The sequence below is a fragment of the Podarcis liolepis genome (genome assembly GCF_965112155.1).
Source record: "Podarcis liolepis genome assembly, chromosome: 6".
Classification (NCBI taxonomy): domain Eukaryota; kingdom Metazoa; phylum Chordata; class Lepidosauria; order Squamata; family Lacertidae; genus Podarcis; species Podarcis liolepis.
Genome location: NC_139559.1, coordinates 28,732,415 through 28,756,712, shown reverse-complemented (window position 1 = coordinate 28,756,712; position 24,298 = coordinate 28,732,415). Strand labels below are relative to the sequence as shown.

The window sequence follows — 24,298 nt, the reverse complement described above, 5'->3', positions numbered from 1 at the left end:
CAGCCCTGCCCCTCTGTAAAGCCCCATCAGGGATACCTTTTATTTCATAGTACAGTGGTACTCCAGGTTAAGAACTTAATTCGTTCCGGAGGTCCGTTCTTAACCTGCAGCTGTTCTCAACCTGAAGTACCACTTTAGCTAATGGGGCCTCCTGCTAATGCCACGCCACTGCTGTGTGATTTCTGTTTTCATCCTGAAGCAAAGTTCATAACCCGAGGTACTATTTCTGGGTTAGCGGAGTCTGTAACCTGAAGCATCTGTAACCCAAGGTACCACTGTATTTTTAAAAAATGGCAGTTGTGTGGCTTTGAGTTTGTGACACTAGCAAATATTGATGCTTAAAAGGATTGCTTCTGTCCAGGGGTTGAACCAGTGGGCGCATTTCAAAATCTGAGATTTGGGAGGGGAAAAGATGGAGACTCAGCAAATCTGAGCTGGCTGCTTAAAGCCAGCGCCTTCACATTTGCCTTTTAAATATCAACTTGGTGGTCCTTCCATGTCATCATCGAAAGCTTTAGGGAAGCTTTTAATATCTGAAGGACTATTGTATTTTAATATTTTGTTGGAAGCCGCCCAGAGTGGCTGGGGAAACCCAGCCAGATGGGCAGGGGTATGTATGTATGTATGTATGTATGTATAAATACATAAATTATTTGTCACCACCACCACCATCATCATGCCACAGAGCTGTGCCATCTCTGTGTTTCACTGCTGAGTGGCTGTTGCACCATCTTGTTGCCTTTATTGATTCAGAAGATTCTCCTGTTTGTGAGCACTGGCATACATTTTGTGTTGTACACAACACCAAAGGGGATGTGGGCCTACTGAATTCTCACTGATGCTAAGGCTATGGACAGGCACATATAATTTGAGCAGTGAATGAGCCAATAAAACACTTTTTTAAAAAAATTGCTGGCTTTCGTTCTAGATCATGGAAATCATTTTCTTTTTAACTTTTCATTTGTCTGCTTTTACAAATAAGATACGGAACAAACATACTAATGACTGAATGTTCAGGCTATCATTTAAAATAAGTTTTAAGAAGGTGGGCGCAAGCAACCTGAAGGAGAGAGGAGCAAGACCGAATGTGGAGTCAGCATTCAATTTGTTGATTACAGTACAGCTTTCAAAAGGGGTTCTTGTAAAACCAGACAGAAGCCACTCCTGACTTCAAGGTGCCAATTGGGAAAAGCTTTGATGTGGTTTGGTTCTTGATTTTTAATTATCTTCACATCCCTGGGTTTGTTTGCTGTTTGAAAGGCTGTCTCCTTAAGGGCTGCCGTGATAGATCTGGATAAGAAGAAACCTGACTGCGCCCATTTCTCTCTCATCAGGTCATTATTGAAAGATACAAGGGGGAGAAGCAGCTGCCTGTGCTGGATAAGACCAAATTCCTAGTCCCTGACCATGTCAACATGAGTGAATTGGTAAAAATAATCCGGTAAGTGAAAGGCCTCAAAGCAGCCAGCTGTGATCTGCTCCTGACAGTGCAAATCAAGGGTTATTTTTTTGGCATGGGAACAGCTTGTCCTTCTAACTAGCTTCCTAAAGTAGGACATGGGGATAGGGCAGTCCTCTTCTATGAATTAGAAGGGTGATGAGGCAGCTGCAAAGGGTGCAGCATGGCTTCTCATCATTCACTGACTTAATGAGCTGAAGGCACAGCAGGTAGTGCTGCTGCTTGGGGGAAGCAGAAAGGATATTTCCCTGAATCTAGACCATCATCAGATCTGTAGGCACTCCAGATGCCGACCAGGTTTGCCACCAAAAGATGCCATCTCTCTCTTTTGAGCTATTTGTGGCATCTTTGGGTCTGAACAAATAAGTGAATTGGATTCCACTGTGCAGGTCTGTCTGCTAGCCCGGCGCTGGGCTCCCACGGCTTGCGGAGAGCTGCATGTTCTGGGGGCTGGGGTCAGGGAAAGCTTGGGCTTCCCCCATCCCAGCCCCGCGCCTGGGGGGGAAATTAGGTGCGTCCTATGGGCCGGTGCGTCCTATAGGGCGAAAAATACGGTAAACAACCTATGGCCCTTTAACTGTGTGCTCGGGTATGTTGTTATTTTGGTTTGTGTGTTTTTGTGTTGATCTACTGTAAACTGCCCTGTGACCCTCAGGCGAAGGGCGGCACAGAAATGGAATAAATTGATTAATCCTGTACTTCTTTCTGCCCCTCTCCACCAGTCGCCGGCTGCAGCTGAATCCCACCCAGGCCTTCTTCCTGTTGGTGAACCAGCACAGCATGGTGAGCGTTTCCACCCCTATCTCTGAGATCTATGAGCAAGAGAAGGACGAAGACGGTTTCCTCTACATGGTCTACGCCTCGCAGGAGACCTTTGGCTACTGAGCGCCTGTCTGCACCAGAGGACTGACTCCACAAACTGTTGCGTTGACATCCCTGCCTCCCCAACACTCCCCCTGCCCCCCCTTGGCACACCAGTGCAGACAGAGGCCTGTGGCTCGGGAGCAGCACAAAAAGCAACTGGTGTGCCTCCACCTTTGCAGTGCAACAGACCAAGCTAGTTCTGTGTGTGTATGATTGCGTGACCCACAAGTCTCTACTTCCTTGCCCTTGACCCCCCCGTGTGGACCCCCCTTCCTTCCCTGCTGCGTGCGCTTTCTCTGTCTCCTTTTCTGTCTCTGTTGTCATCATGTCCTTTTTTCTTAGTCCAATGCCAAATTGATGGAGCTTATGGCAGGCGGAGGAAGGAAAACGCCACCGCTACAGCAAGGGGAGGGGCTTATCCACTGAACTTTTATTAAAGGGCCAGAAATCTGATGGCAAACAAACAAAAACAAATAACTACCACTGCTCTTGCGTTTTTAATTACTTGCATATCAATTCTTGGTGCTACAGAGTAGATGTAGGCGTCTTCTACAGGACTGTGTATAATGTATATCTCTTAGATTTATTTTATTTTGTAAGCACGACGGGGGAATATAATTTGCTTGTATTATGTAGATTTTGAAAAACAAACAAACCAAGCCCAAGCTTCTTTGCACTTTAAAACGTAGTAGAGGTGAGCGTGGAATTAGCTTAATTTTCACAGATCTGCCGTACCCTGTGCTGTGTGTCTCTGTCAATATTTATACTTGCCTTTTTAGGATTGTTTTTGTTTCGTTTTTTAAAGCCAGCCCCTCTCCTTTCTTGCATGCACGAGTTTCTTTTCCTTTTTTCTAATTTTCTTTGTCCTATTGTGGCAAGCAGACCATTCACTCAAGGAATGTACTGATTTATATTGCTTTTTTCCTCTCTTTTTTAAATTTATGATACCAAAAACGTGTGTGTATGACAGGAAAAACTCCCCACCCAGTTGAATCTATACAAATAACTATATAAATAAAGATAAGTTAAAATTGTGTCTTGTTGTCAGAGCAGTAGATTTCACCTACCCCCAATCTGAGACGTCCTATACAGTCAGACTGAAAGCTGGTGACGAGGAGTCGTGACAGCATGCCTGTTCTCTGCTTGTGTCCTTGTGCCACAAACTTCCACGGAAATGCTGAACCTAGTTGTGCAGTGTAAATGGAGTTGTAAATGGAACATGTGCACAAACCTCTGTGCAATGGTGTAGCCCTGGAGCAGAGCTTTCCAAAATTTTCATGTCAGTGACACAGTGTTTAGATGTGCATCATATCGTGACACAGTAATTCAGTTTTACTAGCAAGTGGGAGATTAAACTAACCCCTTTCTAGCCCCGGGAAGAGAATTGCACATCTACACACTGCAGCCCTAGAGAATGTATTTAGCTAATGGAACCACTGGGTTTTTTTTAGTAAACCAGAAGGTGGCTTCTGGGCCTATTAGACCTGTTCCCTTGTTACTGTCTAGGGATTGGGAACCTCTATGACTATAACTCCCAACGTCCCTTGCCCTTAGCCTTGCTGGTTGAGACTCATAGGTGCCTGGAGGACTTCCTCACTACCCCAAGGAACCAAGCTGTAATGTAGTTCTTGTTCTTGTTCTTGAGCTCCACTGCAGTGATGGGGAGGCATGAGGCTCACTGGCTACTGTAAACCTCTTCGACTATTAGCCCTTTCAGGTGCTCAGAAAGGGCTGCACACACAAAAAATGAAATCGAGCCGTTTGGTGCCACTAGTAATTTCATTCCTTTTGCCACATGAGCAAAGCAGAAAGTGGGAAGAACCGTGCCATTCTGCACAGGTACCAGTAAGACCACACAGAAGAGGCAAAGGGGAAAAGCTGAACTTTAGGTCTCTTAAAGGAAGAGAAATACAGCAACAGATTTGGTCGTGCTAAGTTAGGCATTGCTCCTGTAAATATAGAAAGCTCCCAAAGGAGATCTTCTCATGAGAGCAGTGTGATACATGAGACCTATGAGGTCTTGTGTCACATATGCTTCCTGTATCTTTGAAACTTGCCTTCAAGTTCACAGTTGCTGCTATTGGGAGATCTATGAGAAGCCAGGCTACATGCTCTAACTGATGTTGACAGCGTAACTGTACATTCTGCATAGGCTCAAAGGTCTCAACACCATGAGGGCCTTCTCAGTAGTGGCGCCCACCTTGTGGAACACCCTCCCATTAGATGTCAAGGAAATAAACAACTACCTGACTTTTAGAAAACATCTGAAGGCAGCCCTGTTTAGGGAAGTTTTTAATGTTTGATGTTTTATTGTATTTTAAATATTTTGTTGGAAGCTGCCCAGAGTGGCTGGGGAAACCCAGCCAGATGAGCGGGGTATAAATAATAAATTATTAGTATAAGTGATGCAAATTGTCAATTTGCACCATTTATTCTACTTTTGCTTCTCATAGGACCAGTGAGTAAGGCAGAGAGCCCCCCCCCCCGAATTCCTCCTGGCTTTTTAGAATTCACCCGCAATTGCAAATGCCCTTTAAAGCCTACGGTTGCAGCCATAAAAGTTAGAAATATGCTTACGAAAGTTAAGACTGAATTTGCTGCCAAATGCCAACTTCTTTCCTTGAGCAGATTCACAAAATACATCACGCCCACAAGAAAAACTGCTGAGAGCAGCATGTCGACCAGCAATAGGTTTACAATTAAAATCTTGGAACCGAATTGGATAGTACCAGTCGTACAGGGAAGCAATGTAGTTCCTATCTGGATGGGAGCCTCTGAACACACCAGTCTCTCCCCCCCCCCCCCCCCGCTTTGTGCAACCATGCCTTCCGTTCTGTGAGAAAATAGCTCATCAACACTTTCATCCTCCTCGGTGCAGGCAGAAGCCACTTCCCCATGGCTGCTGGCACCAATTTATTCATGCCGTATAGCTTTTATAGCCTGCCAGCTTGACAGCCTGCTGTACAGATCCTTCCATGTGTAGGAAAGCAATCTCGTTATTAGAACAAACCCTTCCCTGTTAAAAGTCATCCCAATTCAGTACATTGCTACTCCTCATAGCCCTTGCCCTGCTTGGGAAGCCTGAGTTTGACCTGTCCAGAGCTTATGGACCCAAACTAATTTGGGATGGCGTGCTAGTACAGTCATTAGGAATCCAGGTCCAAATTCAACTCCTGCCATTCACAAACTGCGGTGTGAGAAACCCTAGGGTTTTTTGGAAGCTCATCAAAGATTCCTCCATGAGATCAGCAATAGTAAGATGCTCTAAAAGGAAGATTGCCAGCTGCTTGCCATCCATCTTTCATTGCATGTGTTGGCTATGATCCGCGTTGGTAAGCAACAGGTCCGATGACATAGGTTGGGTCTAAAACTTGCCCTATAATTCTGTACCAAATCCACACCAAACATTCTCCTGCTTCTTGACTTGCCTTTTCCTCTCGTTCTAACACACCTGTTTCTCTTTCTCTTTTCCTCTCCCCCTAAACAACCTCCTTTTTCACTTCTTGGGGGGTATGTGTGCAGCCTTTGCTTTTTTATTTCCCTGTTACAGGCTAGCAAGTTATTGACCCTCTGCAAAAATGGCCACCTGCATTGGAGAAGGACAAGTGCAAGCCTCAAATTATTCTACGTGGTTCACATGGGAAACAAAATGGCTGATGCCATGGCAACCGCTCAGTGCCAAGATGCTGCAGCTCCAGGGCTTCTGCATGCCAGCCCAGATTAGGATTTAAGAGGATGAAAACGAGGGGGATGGGGAGAGAAACTCTAGAATCAGGACACCGCCGAGCTAAAGCAGGGGGAAATATTATGTTACATTAATTACATTTCGCTAAAAGGTTTTAATAGCCCTTGGGTAAGGACGGACTAGAGACACTCTCAACTAACCATTACACGTGCACACTTCCAATGCCAGCTTCCAATTATCTCTCATGTACTGCAAATAATATAAATACCATTAGACCATCATTCCACTCTCAGTCCTAAATAGAATAATGCACCAGTCATTCTCCAGTTTACAAAGACAGCATGGATCCTCAAAACGCCCATAAGTGAAAGGGGCAGAGCAGCTGAGAGGGAAAGTAACTGTATTGCTGACCAAGGTAATCTTTCTGTCAATTGATCAGTTTTCCCGTTTGCAACCAAGGGCTCAAGTCTTCTGACAAGGCAGCCATTTTGAAAGCCAAAAGCTATCAGGTAATGCTGACACATGGCTCTGCCAGCTTATGCTTTTCCCCCTAAATAAGTGATACATTTGGACTGCGTTGTCTCAAATGAAGGACATCCATTTTGTTCGGTGGACTGTGACATTCTGAAGCATCAGTCACAATCGGGGATGTTCAACAGCTGGGCTGAACCAGCTGTTTTAAACAAACGACAGCATTTAACCACAGCTCTATAATAGTATTTATGCTTCACTTTTACGTTGGTTAAAGCATGTCACATATCCTAGCAACCTTTATGCCAAACCCTGTAAGGTGGGCCATCTTTATTTTATTATTTTTGACCTTGTTTCAAAAAGTAGACTAGGCATACAGTGTCATTCGTTCTTGCGATTCCCATACTGCTCCCAAAGGATGATGGTAACGCTGAGGCAGAATGGCTTACACAGGCATGGCCAAACTTAGCCCTCCAGCTGTTTGGGGACTACAACTCCCATCATCCCTAGCTAGCAGGACCAGTGGTTAGGGATGATGGGAATAGTAGTCCCAAAACAGCTGGAGGGCCAAGTTTAGTAATGCCTGGCTTACGACAACCCTATATTGTAGTCCACTGTTCTCGCAGACAGGTGATCATGCCTTGAGAAGAGCACTACGGTGAGCCAAGCCAGAGACTACAAAACCAGAGACTATGATAAATGCATGGTTTGAATGTGTCCTCTCAGCCTCTCTGTTACACTTACACACTTACACACACACACACACACTAGCACATCAAACAGATGCAGCAGTACTTCATAAACACATGCAACACTCACAGAGGCTCCCTCCCCCCCCCCGTCTATTGTCTTCTGCTGCTGTTGAGTGCTGAAAACTGATATATTTCTTTTGGGAAACAGGCTCAACCAGGGAGGCATCAATCTACCCAAGAGTGTTGTGCTGCAAAACATGCCCTCGGTAAATGGCTGATTAAAATAGGAATCTAAAATCCCCCAATTTTATCCAAACCAGAAAAAGCTACATCCTTGCAATACCCTTGAATTTTTTCACACGAGCGGCCAATAGCATACATTTATAAAATGCCTTGGTAAGACACAAAAACGGTTGCAAATATAAGATGCCTGCCTCACAATGCACGGTGTTTAAACCGCTATGACTGCCATTTTTCGTCAGAATTTTCTGAACCTTGGTCAGGTTGCTTGGAGTGGAAGTGCATGCAAGAAAGTGGGGGATGAGCTGGATCCCGGTACAGGATCCTGCACCCCAACCTGGGTGCATGCACTGAGTCTATACACATGCAGTTAGCACGAACATAAGGGTGGTGGGGCCCTGAAACAGCCAACCTTCAATTCATCACCTTGTTTACTGGTGGCATATTGGGAGGTGGTCATTTAGGAGGCACAAGGGCAGTGGTGGGGTGAGGGAGCATCTGACCTCTTTCAGCTTTTAGAAGTGCTCATCATACACGCTTGCATCAATGGCGGATCTTGGGGTCTCAAATTTCAGTGGCAGCCTGTGCGATGCCAAAATTCGGCGCCCCTTCACCTCTCACACTCCATTGTCAATCATAGTTGCCGTGCCCCTGGTGGCAACCTGCACCCAGTGCGACCGCACCAGTCATGGTCCCCTAAATCCACCTTTGCTTACATCTTTTCAAGAAGGAAGGTAAGAGCTCCTTGTCACCCTGTCCAAGCTGCTGAGAGTTGGTGGCTTTTTTATTTTATTTTAAGGTGTGTAGGGGGAGACAAAAAGGGGGAAATAAAGGTAACAAGCTTTCCCTGCTGCTACTGTAAGGCTCTCCTCGAAAGCATCAGGAATCACCCCCTGCCATCTGATGGACAAACCCAAAATATTATCTGCCCTAAATTCAGATGAACCCTGAAAGAGAGAACAAGACCAGATCCAACAGGTGGTACAGGGAGCACACAGAAGTCAGGAGTGGAAATGTCGTCGGAATATTGCTTGAGTTACACTGTGCCCCCAACCCACCTGTACAGTTGAGCTGAAAGAGAGTCTTCCTCGGAAAGCCCTTCAAAACTCACAACTCAAGTACCATAGTCTCCATGCACTTCTTTGAGACAAGGTAAAAGTCACTCTGTTATGGAGGTCTTCTAGATTAAGGGTGGAGGACCCTTTTCAGCCAAAGGTCACATTCCTTTCTTGGCAACCTTCGGGGGCCACATCTTATGGTGGGTGGGGCCATAGGCAAAAAGTGGACAGAGCAATGAATATAAATTTTGCCTTTGTAAGGTAGGCTAGTTTCGCACACCTCTCTCTTCCATCCAGACAATACCTCTTGCTCATCAGAGTTCAAAGGCGCATTCCAAGAAGGCCCCTGGGTCTGAACTTCCCCAGCCCTGTTCTAGAAAATCACTAAAAGTGCAATTTAATAAGGCAAGCTTTTTTATTTTTATTTTTTAAAAAATCCCTTCTGAAAGATTGCTTTAATACACTGTAAGAGAAAGGAAGCTATAGCCTGTAGAGCAACTTTGCAAAAAAAATAAAAATAAAATAAAAATGACAGAGGGAACATTAAATTGCAGATTCAGTGGGTCTGAAATTAATCTCTTCTGCTTATAGTTATAAAGGTGGAGTGGTTTTGTCACTGGGCCTCTTCTGGGCTTTAGGAGTTTGGCTGGGTCTTGTTTGGCTACCCGGTGAGGGAACCACACCATTGGTAAAATTAAAATGTCAGAGAAAGAAACTAGCCGTAGCTGTGCTGGGTTAGAAGAGTTAAAAATAGCAGCCATCTCCAAACAAAAATACCTGTCTCTTGGTTACTGAAGGGAAGTGAACCAACTGAACACACAAGCATTAAAAGGGGGTGGGATGGGGTAGCCATTTTTGCATAGCTGCTTTTCTAATACAGTCACAATTTACTGCTTCTCCTACTAAAACAGTAACACTTTGGGTAGAATATGTAATGGTTATAACTACTGTTGGGCCCAAACATTCCATTAACAGTGCTCCCACTTTGTGCTTTCTGGCCTCAAATCTTAGGTTGGGAAGAGCTTGGAAGAATCATTTTCCTATGAATCTTAAAAGCTGAATGGATTATGTAGCCCAACCATGACCTCTCTGGTCAACATGCATTCACTTTGGGTTTCCTGTAACTCTTAATTTTCATTTTCCTAAGACTGCACGTGAATAATTCGTTTGCATGTACATAGTGTTTCCCCGTTAAAGAAAAGTGAACAAGTTTGATCCACCTGGTGATTCCGCCAAACGTCCTCTGAATTCTTGGGTTACATGCAGCAGAATGCAAATCTCCAAGTCTCCCAGGCTGGTTCCACTGGGCAGCTCTACTCTGACGCACATCAAACTGACCATTTGTCCAGAGCACAAAACTGCTCACAGAATACTTGGGGCCTCCCAGTTTCCAGTATCAGTGCAAGGAGAATAAGTGTCCAAGAGTAGCTGCCCATTCTCTCCCGAGAGCGCAAGGATCCCTGTACATCAGGCAGATGAGCTGCCAATTCAAGCAATGGAAGCAGAGCAGCAAGAGGAACCAAATAAACACTTGCTGAAGTTATTCCTTTCCTCAAGGATAAAATTCCCAGGAGTTTCCCCAAGAAATAATAATAATAATAATAAAAACCACCCATGGCCTTGACACTTGCCTGGATGCAAGACCCTCCTTGGTGTCAGTTCAAATTCATTTCATCAAGTCCCGAGGAATTATCCAGAACTGATGAGTGGCATCCGCAGCGGTGACAAGAAGATTCTGATGCGGCTGTGGGCCACCCAGGTGGGCTGTTCAACCTGTTCTCATGCTCTCTGCATCACGCTTTGTACCAGCACTGAATTGGTTATTCCCCAAACAGGAGCCCGTTCACCATACGCAAAAAAAGGTATCTCCCCACCCCTCCCCAAGTATCATCCGTTGTCTGTTCCCGCAGTCGCATCAGATGCCAACTTTATTTGAGAACCAGCATGGGGTCTGTCCTGTCTTTTCGGATTAAGTAGATTCCGTGAGTGAGGTAGTACTCCCTCTGCAGGAAGGCGTAGAAATAGTCTGAGATGAGCAAGATCTGCAGGGGAAGAGAAGAAAACACATGCAGGAGTGACACCTGATTCATTCGGAACAAAATGGCTGCACTTCCAGACCAAGACATGCTGTACTTTGCTCTATCAATGTTTATTTGGTTTATATTTACTGAACTATTATAGACACAAGCCAACCTGCATAGCAGTAAGGCTTTTAAACCATAAAAACATTACCAGTAACAAAAGGGTGCTAAAGCTACTCAAGAATAGCCAGATTGTGTGTTGAAGCAGTAAGGAAAAACCCAACAATGCTGCATTATCTTAACAATTTTATTCTGGAATGCTCAATCAGTTCTGAGAAGAGCTGCCATAGATGCTGTGGCTAACAACCAATGCAACCCTCAGGCTGAAAGAGACCAGCAACTCCTGACCTGTAGGCTACACAATGTCCTGATTTCCTAGGAAGATTAATTTCTTCAGAAGAAGCACTATAAACAATCCTCCTTAAATGCCTTTTCTTTTTAGAACTCAGTGACATATCAAAGTGTAGCTGGAGGAATTCAAAATGACCTTAACAGACTGGAGAACTGGGCGCAAGCTAACAAAATGAATTTCAACAGGGAGAAATGTAAGGTTCTGCACTTAGGCAGGAAGAACCAGATGCACAAATATAGGATGGGGGATACCTGGCTTACTGGCAGTACATGTGAAAAGGATTTAGGGGTCTTGGTGGACCACAAGCTTAAGAAGAGTCAACAGTGTGATGCAGCAGCAAAAAAAGCTAATGCTATTCTAGGCTGCATCAACAGAAGTATAGCGTCCAGATCAAGGGAAGTAATAGTACCACTCTATTCTGCCTTGGTCAGACTACACCTAGAATACTGTATCCAATTCTAGGCACCACAGTTTAAGGAGGATGTTGACAAGCTGGAACATGTGTGGAAGAGGGCAACCAAGATGATCAAGGGTCTGGAAACTAAGCCTTACCAGGAGCATCCTAGTTTGTGAGAGTGCAAGGTCTAATAGAAACCACGTATGCATTCAGCCAACATATCCCAGCAATTTTTTTAAAATATAAAAATTTATCAGCACCCTTTTCACTAACCCTTTCTGCTATACTTGGCTGCTACTGTCCACCCCCAGCAAAAGAAGCATGAAGGCTGAGAGCTTGGGGAGTGGACAGAACAGAACTGTGTCCCCCACACTTATTTGCGTTCAGAACATAGGCACCTTATCTTTCTCCAACACAGCAGCAAATGTTTTCATGGCTTCCAGTGTGCTGTGCACCTGACCCCTGGAGCATTTCATTTTGACCCAATTCTTCCTCTTGCAATTAATATTCAAAAAGACAGCACACCTGTCACTCTGCATGAAGGAGACTGAAAGTAACCATCTGTGCGGAAAACCATCTACTCAAGCAAAAGAAACCAAGGGAACCTAAAAAGCTTGCAATTTCCAAGGCACACTTTTAAACATACCGTATTTTTCGCTTTATAGGATGCACCGGACCATAGGAGGGGGAGAACAAGGGAAAAAAATTCTCCCCCTCTCTGCTCAGCGCCCCTTCAGCAAAGCGGCAGAAGAAACGGAGCCCCTCCCCTTTCTCCTCCCACTTCGCTGAAGGGGCGCTGCGCAGCTCTCCCTCTCTGCTGAAGCCAGGAGAGTCTTGCTCTTCCGGCTTCAGCAAAAGGAACCAAAAGCCTTTGGAGCGCAGTGCGAGTTCCCGCTGCGCTCCGCAGGCTTCAGACAGCTCTCCAGGCTTCAGCGAAAGCAACGCGAAGCCTCCGGAGCGCGGAGGGAGCACTCCTGCTGCGCTTCGGAGGCTTCGTGTGGCTATCGCTGAAGCTAAGGAGCCTGCATTCGCTCCATAGGATGCACACACATTTCCCCTTAATTTTTGGAGGGGAAAAAGTGCGTCCTATAGAGCGAAAAATACGCTAAACAGAGGTCATGCTGCTGGGGCTGATGGCCATAGGTTCCCATCCCTGACGTAACTATATCCAGCTGTAAGTCACTCCATATTTATATACTGCAGGTCTTCCATGGTTAAACTCAAAAGATGAAGAGGAGATGTGGATTCCCAGAAACTTAGGGGCAAGCAGTGAAGGGCTAAAGTAGTCATCGGTCAAACAGTGTCACATACAGTATGGAGTGACTCTGAATGGGGATTTGAACTTCGAAACCTAACACTCTGAACTAGTTTACACAAACAGCAGATGAGATGATAAACCAGAGTGGACTGCACAACTCCAGACTGCAGCTGAAGGCTCACAAAAATCTTCATAGGAAACTACCTTATCCCGAATCAGAGCATCTACTTTAGTGCTGTTTCCACAGACTGATGGCGGCATTTCAGGGTTTTGTGCTGGGAACTCTCCCAGCGCTACCTAGAGAACCTGGACCTTCTGCATGGAAACCTGGAGCCTTCGGTGTACATCAAGGTTTCCCAAAGTGGTCAATACTGATCCCCAGAGGTTGATGGGAGGTTGATAGTTAGCAGTACAAGTGGTCAGGGATGATGGGAATTGTAGTCCAAAAACAGCTGGAGACCCAAGTTTGGGAAACCCTGCCTTAGACATACTGGACAAAGTGAAGGACTGCAGCTTAGGCTGAAATCCAAGGTACACTTTCCTTGGAAAATAACCCCACTGAACTGCGGAAGCATATCTAGGCTCAGGCTGCTAGAGGAGATGCAGAATAGTGGCAGAAACAAACTATGACTCTTGCAATTGGATTTGGGAATGCACAGCTTCCCAATACTTCTGTCCAGCCTGCAGGCTCATACTGGTCCTCAGAGCACTTCTGTTTTAATTTGTTAAGAAACCCGCTAGCTATATTTGCAATGACCATAGGAAGCTGTCTTATAGCTTAGTAGCATAGGCACTGACTGGCAACAGTTCTCCAGGGTTTAAAGTAGGAGCCTTTTCCCAACACAAATGAAGATTCCGGGGATCCTTTAGTGTGCAATGTATGTGCTCTATGGCCCCTCCCCAAATTCTAAAAGTTCAGACCCTCTTTTTTCCAATTCAAGGTCCCATGTGGCATTCAAACCCAGAACCTCTGGAGACCAAGTGGGTTACAAAGACAATAAATGCTTTAAAAAAGACATCACAAAGCTAGTAAAAATGGACAAGTATACACTGAATTCACTCTGCGTTGCATTCTTGCTATTTCTAAGCCTATGTCATAGGCAGTTTAGGGATGGAGGAACACAGCCATTTTTGTCTTTTCAAGTTAGAAATTCTAGTGTAAAAGTTATCAGACAGTAAGTCCCACACATTCACTAAATACTGGTATTGACAAGATTCATGCACACAATATGCAGTTCAATTACCATAAATTTAATTAATCAGATAACTAGGTTGATCAGAGTATGTATATAACAATCTGTGATATGTATATAACGTATCAGTTAGGGATTGCAGAAAAACTGTTGTTTCACTAATTAACCCATATCTTTAAAGCTGTAGTTTGGATAAATATCTCAGGGCCTATTGCTCTCCAGTGAGGTTCCTGAAAGTGATGTATTTCTAACGATCTCCTCTGCCTTTGTACCAAACACTCACAACAGTTTTTATTCTAATTTCTTTAATATATCAGCTTTTTTCTTTCTAAGCAAGCCTAAGTTAGAAGAATGCTCAGTGCAAATGACCAATTTGCCAACCCCAGAGACTGGCAAAGCAACTATATGTCCCTTTTAATATTAAAATGAGCATTTAATACCTTTCAGGAGAAAAATCAAACCAAACTGTTCTGCAAGAAATTATCTTGAAGCTAACAGGAGATCAGCAACAGGGAGAAATTTAATTGTTTTTGTTGGAACAGAAATAGATGCAACGATGAAATCTGGAGAGGAGCGTTGCTTCAAATGATGAAATATACAATTAAAGTAGACAGATGGAGTAACAGGAGACCTAGTCTAGAAGCCAAAGTCTCCACTGAAGTGGATTATTACCTTGATGTACTCAGCACAAGGAGAACAAAAGACGACTATGTGACACCCTTTTGGCATGAGGATGCACAAATCATGGGAGGCCCACAGTCACATCTGTAATTCCCCGCTCCCTACTAGTTCACAGCAAAATCTGCTTAATGCAAAGGAAATTCGGAACCTCTGATACAGAACACTCCAGCACAGTGAGCAATACAGCTAAGAAGGAGATCTAGAGCAATTGCAAGATTGCTGCGGTGCCCCTTCCCATTCCTGGTGACCCAACATTTAGTAATAGTAGAACACTCCTGGATGCACAGTGAAATGTGGTGAGCCAGATAAGAGCAGCTGGGTCCAGGGAGCTAGCAAGCCAAATTGAAAAATCCACCTATAACAAGGGAAAGCAACTGCTTTTCTAAGCTGCCATGCCCCAAGTCAGAATGTACAAGAATAGCATTCAGATAACAAAATCCTGCAGTTACACTTCCCTGTTTTTGTTCTTATGCTGTATAGATCTGGGACCAAAAGAGACAGGAAATGCAGGACAAAACACACAACATGAACACATTTTGACAAATCGCTTTTCAAAGATAAGATGCTAGCTAGGCAGCCCTGTCTTTACTAAACATAAAATATGCACCAAGAAAACATGAATAAATTATGAAAACTGAGCATATCTGACTATATTATTATTAAATTTATTCCAGGCATTCATTATATAGGAATTTAGGAAGTAGCTTCATGCTGAGACAGACCATCGGTCCACTTAGCTCAGTATTGTCAAAACTGGCACAGGCAGCAACTCTTGAGGATTTAAGACAGGTGTCCCTCCAGACTTTACCTGGAGATGCCGAGGTTTGAATTTGGGACCTTCTGTATACAAAGGAGATATTCTCCAACTAAGCTCCGGCCCATGGGACAGGCATGGAACTGTGTGAGGCAACTTAACAATGAAATCTTACACATCCCCCTCCGACTCTGGAGATTTCACTAGATATTACACATGCGCGTGCACACATTTTCTAGCCTATTGCTGTAATGCCAAGATTCCTATGTTATTTGATTTCTGTGTCCATTACAAAATCTGTTACAAGGGACTTAAAAGAGGGCTACTTAAACATCACCCACCACCTTGTTTTACTAACCTGTCCTACGTTGAACGTCAAAGTGATGGCGTAATAAAAATTTGAGTTGGCACTTCCTGCGTAAATCCAGAGATGCCATAAAACCGGGAAGAGTAGGGAGCAAACAATGAGCACACAGGAAAGGATGAAGACATTCCGGAGGACTGCAACAAAAAGCAGAGGCGTCATTAAAAGTGGTTAACTGGTATCCTAATGAGTCCTTGGCATTCTACCATACCAACTACAATGGGGTGGCAGATACTAATTTAGAGGGTTGTTCCAGAGACAGCTGCTATAGAAATCCCTCTAGTTAGAATAAATAATTAACTACAATTCCTGTGTCACATGAAAGCTTTGACAGGCTTATTCTGCACTCATTTCCCAATGCCACCACCCCAACGTTTCCACATTTTTTATTTGAGCAGGTGCAACATACAAAAAGTCTAAGCAATAACACTGGAAGATAAATAAAGATGGGGACTGAATGGAAAGCTAAATTTGGACCAAACTTTTCCTGTCTTAAAATACAATGAAACATTTTGTATAGCTTTTGTGGAGCATTTTCTTTTTTACTTTTCAGACACACTAGTCATGCCAGCACAAGACAATTCTCATAACTAATATTGGTTGTTGGTGAAGCATTTCAATTTACTTACTTGCTTCTGACATAGCGCCTTTTAACAAAAAAAAAATATTCCCAAGGTGATTCACTGACAAAACCAGTTTAAACATTTTTAAAGTAAAACTGGGGGGGGGGGAGGTTTTGGAAATTCTTTTTATACATTCTGATAAAACTAATTAGATTTCATGATACTTGATCCTACCAAAATTGCTTGTATATCGAGGCTGAACTCAGAAGTGAACTAAAAAAGAATCAGGTTAAATTCTTAATCCAAAATACAGTCGGCCACAGCTGAACGATTGAGATTACAAAACCTGCCCCCAAGCAAGTCACTGCAGGAAGAAAAACAAATGCTTCCTGTTGTGAAAGGAGGCTGGATCACTAGAATTTGTCAACGTCATCACAGCAGGCAATTAAAGCCATCTTGAAGAATGATTTATTCTCAGTCTGCACACATACAGGGAGGGAGAAAGAAGAAGAGCAAGTGTCAATTGCAAGCTGCAGCTGAACAGCCAGAGTGATGAAATGCCAGAGCTCTGAGCTGCAACACACACATACACACTCCGGTCCAATTTTAGATCAGCACAAACGAATCACTTTTGAATTCCACTGATCTCACTGGGAAAGATAAGCATGTGCCTGGTTCTCTCCTACTGAAATCAAAAGGTCTTAGAACTTTGGCTGAATCATTCCTCTGTCGTTTTAAATGCTACTTTACGCTCGCTTTCCAACAAGGAACGGCAGTCACTAATGGCTTTTCCAAGGTGGGCAAAAAAGACCGGATTAGGGATGGAGGAGGGGAAAGAATAAAATGCAAAATAACTTACACTGATACAGGTGGCTCCAGAGTGGAAGGAAGGCCATGTAAAGGGCAATGTCTCCCACAGTTGGGTAGGACTTGAAGATGGAAATTATGGCAAGTTGAACAAACATGAAGAAGATGGGGTGCTCCCTAGAGGGGAGAAACAGAAAAGGCTGTAAATAACTGGATGGTGTAGATGCTGCAGGAACGGTAGAGGCTCCTGTTCTATCAGTGTAAACAGCTGGCCTTCTAACAGCAAAATTAAAACCTTTAGGCAAGGATAGCACCATTTCACACTGGGGCAGAAATCAAATGTTTGAACACTCCCTGCATCAAAGCTCTTTGCCTGGGGAAATCTGCCATGTCAGGATGGAGCCTAGCCTTATGCCACCAGGAGTATTTAAAATACAAAATCTGCCCCCCTCCTTCTTCCAGCATTCAGACATAGTTTAGCCTCACCTGTGATATATACACTCTAGCTATGAGTTTTTGTCGTATTGCCACCATTATTTCATTAGATGACATCATATGCACTCAACATGAGTACAGGTTTGGTAGCGTAAGGAAACATGGTGGACATAACTGGGTGTAGACAATGACAGAGGCAGCAGAATGCATGTGTGCAGAAAGACCACAACTTGAGAGTCTAGCAATACAGTCTGAGAGAGGGGCAAACTCTTATGCTGTACCCTTCCAATGCACGAAGCTCTGACAGCCACACCAATGTGGTTTAGCAGCTAAAGTCTTCGAGTAGGACCTGGGAGATGAGGGTTCAAATCCCTGCTCAGCCATGAAGCTCACTGGGTGACCTTGGGTTAGACATTGAACAGTATCCCACATATTTGCACAAGGATTTCTGCTGGTGCAAAGGCAGATCCCCTCCCTTTCCTCCACCAATGAGCGTCGTGTGCCATCCCCAAATCTTCTCCAGAGGGTTGAAGGAACCCCTGGAACGTATTTAAGGGGAACAGAGAGGAAGGAGAACATTCTATAGAACAATGAGCAATCCTTGCCCTGACAGAACATTTTCTTATCCCTACTTTGACTGAAAGCCACTCTCACAGTCTTATCTACTTTACAGGGTTGTCAGGAGAATAAAATGGGGAGGACGAGAGCCACGTATGTCACCTTGAGCTCTCTGGAGGAAATGGAAAAATAAAATAAATCTCCCACCCTTCCACCAAGGAACTCAGGAGTGGCGTGAATGTAGCTGTCCCGATTTATCCTCACAATAAATTGCAAGCTGGGTGACCTGTGAGCTAACTTAGGCCGAGAGACTTGCCCAAGGCCACCCGCTAAGATTCATGGCCTGGCTCCATTGCTCTACCTCCCATATATCACGCTGGGAGTCTTGTGCAAGAAGCAGGCAGAAGCATGGCTGCCTTCTGACTTTGACAGGGCAAAGATGATGCCTAGAAAACTGAATGGCAATCGCATCCCTTTTCAGAATAACTTCATGTGAGACTGGGCCTATAGTATGTGTTGTGGCTACAGTTGATGAGGAAAGGAGATATTAAACTAGATTGAAATATCTTGGCAAAGTCAGACTGACCACAGTTGCTGGGAAGTGAAAGCATGGTGTGAAAGGGGCTGACGACGGTGCCTTCAAACTGAGAGAGACTACTGTGCCATCACACTGCAGTCACAACATGGGGTCACATGAATCCCTTCCATGCTATTCTTAGCTTTGCAAGCACATGGGACAGGCAGAGTGTGGCATGACTCCAACCAAGAAGGACAAAATGGATCTCCCAAGACTGCTACTTAATAATGGAGGCTTCTATGCATTTCCTAGGCATCGTTGCATTATATCTTCACAACCACCCTGTGAGATAACAAGGCTACCAAGCAAATTTCACGGCTGAGGCCAGGGTATTTTAACCCAGGTCTTCCAAGGACAAGTAAAAAAACACCACAGTGACTTTAAGTTCTGATTTGCACAACTATGTATAGTGATTTCTCAAGTTTGATCTCATAGCTTTCATTTTCAGCACTTATACAGATAAAAGATAGCTGCAGAGGGAAGCATTCACCTGAGTCCCATCAGCGGAAGCCCTGCATAAGGACCTCCACCTGCACAGTGGGGTTTCTGCCTTCTGCCCCCACATGCACCCTCTGTCCCACCAAATTGCCTCTGTTGACCCACGGTCAACAAATCAATACTCAACATGGCAATGCTTTGATAGCGCCTCAGAGACAGCTTACTTATTTTGCGAGCAAGATGCTTTCATAAGATGCATGAAACAGATTGACAAAGTTGCACATTTATGAGCTGAACAACTCTGAACAGTCTAGGCTCTTAAGCATAATATAACTACTCTGATTTTTAGATTGAACTGTTATTATGAAAGTCTTATTTTAATATCTTAATTTTATTGCAAACCACCCACTTGAGAGGCATACAGATACCTAAATAATAACAATAAATGAAGTTAAATGATGAAACAGCCTGTGTATAGTTTTGTAACAACAGGTTGTGACACATGAAACCTCATCCATACTTTCGTATCTTTTTCGTCCTCTGTAGCTCCAAATTATTTGAAAGACACAACATTTCTAATATATAAATAAATAATGCATACAAAGCAATGTTTATGTCACTTTATTTAATTTGCATTTGCCAGGGGAAGGGGATCATATTTTGAGCTACACAGCACTGTCAACCCTAACTGCACCATTATTCCTCAGGAGGTATAAAGGAGTTAAATTAAAACCTCAAACTCAACACTGAATAATTCTGCTGTTATATGCAGAGTCCCTTTTATACAACGGATAAGGCTCAATTGTAAGAATGGCATCAGACATGTAAGAAAAACTTACGTGTCTTTGCTCCATCTCATTTGAATTGGCTTGCATGTGCTGTGTAAGCATGCTATGGCTTCATGGTCCAGGTGAGCTCCATGGATAGCAGTTGAAGATTCTGGCTGAAACATGAAGCCAGCTATGCGGAATGCAGCACATTTTTCTCTTACACGCACAGCATTTTGTTAAACCAAGCTTCAGCTAAAAGAATAATAGTGATGTTCAACAAGGATTAGCCAAACTAAAATGAGCAATAAGAGTCCCTCCAGAAGAGAACATTGATCACTCCTGGTGATGGTTTTACACTACCTTGCACAGCAAAAGCTTTTGTCAGCAGCATTAAAAATTAACACTCCTGGCCAGCAGAAACTGAGGAAGCAGCAGCAGCAGCAACAACAACAAAGAGAGAGGCAAGAGTAAGAAAGTCTACTTACTTTAGTTTCACCGACAAGGGAATAGTATAAAAGAAGACGTTGATCTGAAAGACGCACACAAAAAAGAGGCTGAAGTGCTCAAACATTTCAGCAAAGAAGTACCAGAAGAGGCCGACGTTGGGTGTCAGGTCTGGAACGGAAAGGCTGGAATGGATGGCACAATGTCACAATCAGGGAGTATAAATACAGCTTAGTAGAACAAGAGATCAACAAACAATTAAGAGTAAAAACAGCATGTTAAAGACAAAGACATTACAAAGACCTGGGACTGCTTTTAAAAATGGTTCAGAAAGTTCAATTGGTGGAAAATATAACTGTCCACCCACAGGTTGTGGCTGGGAAGCTGGAGCGTATTACACCCGTATTATACCAGTGTCTGAGCCTGATTGAAAGTGCTCGTGATGACATTTAAGGCCCTAAATAGTTTGAGACCCAGCTTATATTTAAAGGACCTCGTTCCCCGCCTTAAAATCTGCTTCAGATGCCCCGCATAGGTGCTCACCTATAAAGATAGGCTGTTGTGCACATGGAACAGGGACTTCTTGGCTGTGGCCCCACAATTTAGAACTCAATTCTATATGAAGTTAGGAAGCCTCCATCCTTTTGCTCCATCCTTTCTAAACAGGCCTTAAAGATCAATCTTTTTACTGCTGCTTTTAGCAGCTAGTCGGTATCGCTCTCTCTCTCTCTTTTGCCACACTCATGTCAGTTTCTGCTGGGTTTAGCAGTACTTTGGACTATTTAAAAGGTCTGGTTTTTCATCTAGTTATAACACTGCACTGTGGTTTAGCTTTTTGTATATATATTTGCAAACTGTTTTGGGAACAATTTGGTTTGAAAAGCAATCTATTTATTTTTTTTTTAAAAAATAAACAAAGCATTGCCTCCCCCACCCACCCAAAGCTAGGCTTTCCCCCATTATCTTCACTATGGCATTTGCAGTTCCATTTCAACCGCAAATTTATTTCTGTGGGAAAACAGCGACACCTATTGGTCATAATAGCTTATTCAAGGAACACCATTGTCCTGTGTTAGGTAAACAATAATGACTCTGAGAAACAACAACACCACAATGCACTGGGGACAAACATTTAGTTCCACATCTTTCCATTTCTAATGTTTCAGGTTGGAATATCTGGAGGCTGTGGGGCTTCTCATCTTCCCACTGTGTGCAAGCACATTCTGTATAACCTGTCCAAAGAACTGGTGCCTTTTGAGGCAGTGCTCCTTATAGAATCATAGAATTGCAGAGTTGGAAGGGATCACGTGGGTCATGTAGTCCAATCCCCTGCAATGCAGGAACCTTTTGCTCATGTGGGGTTCAAACCCACGACCCTGAAATTGTGTGTCTCATGCCCTACTGACTGCGCTATGTATCAGAAGCTATGCTTACCTAAAGGATGTAACAAGCAGAGCAACATCAGGTATTGTTTATTGCTTTTCCTTTCATGTTAGCATTTAATACATTGAGCCCACACATAATCTAAACTCCTCTTAGACATTGGCTTTCTCCAGGAATTGTGACTACTTGAATTAAGAATATAAGATGATCCTTCTGGATCTAGTCCACTATTCTGTTCTCTCCATGGCCAATCAGATGTCTATGGGAAGCACACAACTGCTCTTAAAGAGGCTTTGAACACAGCTTCTCTTAATTTACAGGATCCTCATTATAACAAATATCAGCCTTATGAATGCTTGTTATCCAAACATCATTGCATGCTCCTCAGTTAAAATGCCAGTACAGCGCTACATAATTAGTACTGTACACTAATTTACTTGAGCTCCTGTTTATCAAGCATCTTCCAAACCATCTTCCAAACTGTTTATCTTCCGAAAGTTGCGCTATTCACCCAGCAATGAATCACCCCTAATTAACATGACATTGAACAAACATACGTCTCTTTTAACAACAGGAGGCTTAATTCAATATTTTAATTGTTCTACTGTTTTGTGTTCTGAACTCACAAGTAGAATAAGAAGCTCTTAAGGGGGATGGTGGTTTTATAGATGGACAGATCCAGTACAAGTTCTACTTACATGAAACCATACACAGACGGAATAAAATCCCAAGAGTTGAGGAGGAAGAATGAGAGACAAATAATCACCACCAGGCTTCCCAAATACAGAGCTGCATACTGCGTGGTGTAAAGCCAGAAGCCTTTGCTTTTCATTTTCACTGGTATGAACTGACGCTATTGGGGGAGAAACAACATCACAAAGTAAGTGTTTTGAAATGGAAACATGTAATATGAAAAAAACCCCACCTTTTCCAGATCAGGGTTTTCATATTTATGGAAGAGCGCCTGTAATACAGAAGGCACTTGTATTTTAATAATAGTGCAAAATCCTAAATATCTGGGAATGGTAGGGTAACAATGGGCTAAAAACCACTAAAAAATGGTTTGCAAAATTTTATTATCAATCCCCAAATCTTGGGAAAATATCCTGTGCCCTCTGACTGAGAACCTCATTTAATCTGTTTTACAGGGCTGTGTATATACATGAACAATTAAAGATTCCAACCGCATCTGACTCCCTCAAGGGAGGGGCCATTGACTTTCCCTCAAGAAAAAGAGAAGCCAGATGCTTGACATCTTCTACAGAAGGGCAAGAAAGAGACTTGTTGCCAACTGCAGGGCCTTCCTAGACTTAGTCTTAGGCTAGACTTAGACTTAGAAGAAAAGACAGTCATCAAAACTCTCCCCACTTTAGCCAGATCAGCACAGGCAAATGCCTGGTGTTTCACAATTTGCTCAGTAACATTGGCCATGAGAGAATGGAAGAGTGCTCTGTCTCAGCCAAGGCGAGCTGAAAACAACTTGCAGGTTGCTTTCCAGTTTGAGCGTCTGCCCCCAAGGAAGTCTTGCAAACTGTTGGCAACCGGTGCCATTGTGGTATCTATTGGTTTGTGTTTGCTGCTCTTTCTGTTTGCTGATGGTTGATAGGAGAAGCTGTATTAAAAACATAGCTTTTGCTCCTGTAGAATGTTTACCTGCAATAAATACAGAACGGCTGGTGCAAACAAGGTGAGAGGGTACAGGGACTGGTATGTTGCTAAGGCCAGAAATACAGCACTGAGCAAGGCACTACCTGCAAAACAGGAAAACAAAATAATTGCGACAGCTAATAATCACTAGACTTTCCATACTCAAACGGACTTCTAAAGCATTTGGTCAAAAAAGGAGATTGAAGGGTGCTAAGACAAACATTCCTTCCATGTAAACATTGCAGATCGCCAGATGGACTCGTCTTCCCTCTCCTCCCTCTGTGTGCTTTTAACCTGACAATACTACACACACCCCAAGCCAATTTCAAGGGGCATGTAGGGTGGGGGGTTGAAGACCCATTGCACAAGCGGAAGTCCATTTCTGCCTCTGGCCCCGCCCACAACTGGCAATGTGGCTCTCAGAAAGCTGCCCAGACATGAATGTGGCCTTCAAACCGAAAAGGTTTTCAGTTGTGACATCAAAGACTGCAGAACCACAAACCTATCTGCGATCTGGTTTGCCTGACAGCTCAGACACAACCACACAGTTATTTTCTGCATTTAAAGTGGACATTTTTCAACTGTTATAAAAAGAAAAGCTGAGAGGTACGCCCGTTTCCCCCAGATCAATTACCTTTAATCGTTGCCAAAATGAAGAATGCAATTACAGTATTGTTGATGGCACAAGTGGACTTTGCAACGCAAGACATCACAGTATATGGATTCAAGAGATAACTGGAAAAGAGCAAAAATGCAAAGTCAAGGTCCCAGAATGCCTACTCTATCTCCCACTTCATCCTCTGACCTAGTTCTTCTGTGAAACCTTTGGCCTAACTCTGTATTTGCATCCCCAGCCGATACAAACCTTAATTATGCATAATTGTATTTGCACATTCACCCTTTGCTTATCTAGCTTCTCCTTTCCTTCTCCTTCATCAAAAGGAGGTTATAAGCTGCTTAGGGTAGAGACTTGTACTTTTTCTTTTTGCTTATGCTACTCTGTACATTAAGGGCACCGTATAAAACAAGCAGCTGCAGATAAGGAGTTAAAACAAATGCCAAACAATCAGGATTCTGCCATCTCTTTTTTATTTCTGGGTTGTGCATGCTTTGTCATCCAAGACCCT

General features: G+C 43.5%; 2 protein-coding genes and 1 long non-coding RNA gene across 3 annotated transcripts in view; 1 reads left to right on the top strand and 2 right to left on the bottom strand.

The window, feature by feature from the left end:
• The window catches only part of MAP1LC3A (microtubule associated protein 1 light chain 3 alpha), a 41,294-nt gene extending 37,937 nt beyond the window's left edge, over positions 1-3,357 (top strand). Inside the window, exons 3-4 of the mRNA XM_083508344.1 lie at positions 1,335-1,441; positions 2,182-3,357. Of these exons, the coding sequence (XP_083364470.1) occupies positions 1,335-1,441; positions 2,182-2,344 (270 nt within the window). The 3' untranslated portion in view covers positions 2,345-3,357. The remainder of the gene's footprint in view (positions 1-1,334; positions 1,442-2,181) is intronic.
• LOC310709155 lies at positions 2,713-8,559 on the bottom strand. The gene is made up of 2 exons (XR_014527366.1): positions 7,075-8,559; positions 2,713-6,956 (listed from the first exon to the last, which is right to left on the bottom strand). It is a non-coding gene; the product is annotated as an uncharacterized lncRNA (long non-coding RNA).
• A 306-nt stretch (positions 8,560-8,865) lies between these two features.
• Positions 8,866-24,298, bottom strand: part of PIGU (phosphatidylinositol glycan anchor biosynthesis class U) — a 28,273-nt gene continuing 12,840 nt past the window's right edge. Inside the window, exons 6-12 of the mRNA XM_083508174.1 lie at positions 23,806-23,906; positions 23,178-23,275; positions 22,223-22,377; positions 20,183-20,326; positions 16,972-17,096; positions 15,544-15,686; positions 8,866-10,511 (exon numbers count right to left, since the gene is read on the bottom strand). Coding sequence (XP_083364300.1) covers positions 10,398-10,511; positions 15,544-15,686; positions 16,972-17,096; positions 20,183-20,326; positions 22,223-22,377; positions 23,178-23,275; positions 23,806-23,906 — 880 coding nt within the window. The 3' untranslated portion in view covers positions 8,866-10,397. The remainder of the gene's footprint in view (positions 10,512-15,543; positions 15,687-16,971; positions 17,097-20,182; positions 20,327-22,222; positions 22,378-23,177; positions 23,276-23,805; positions 23,907-24,298) is intronic.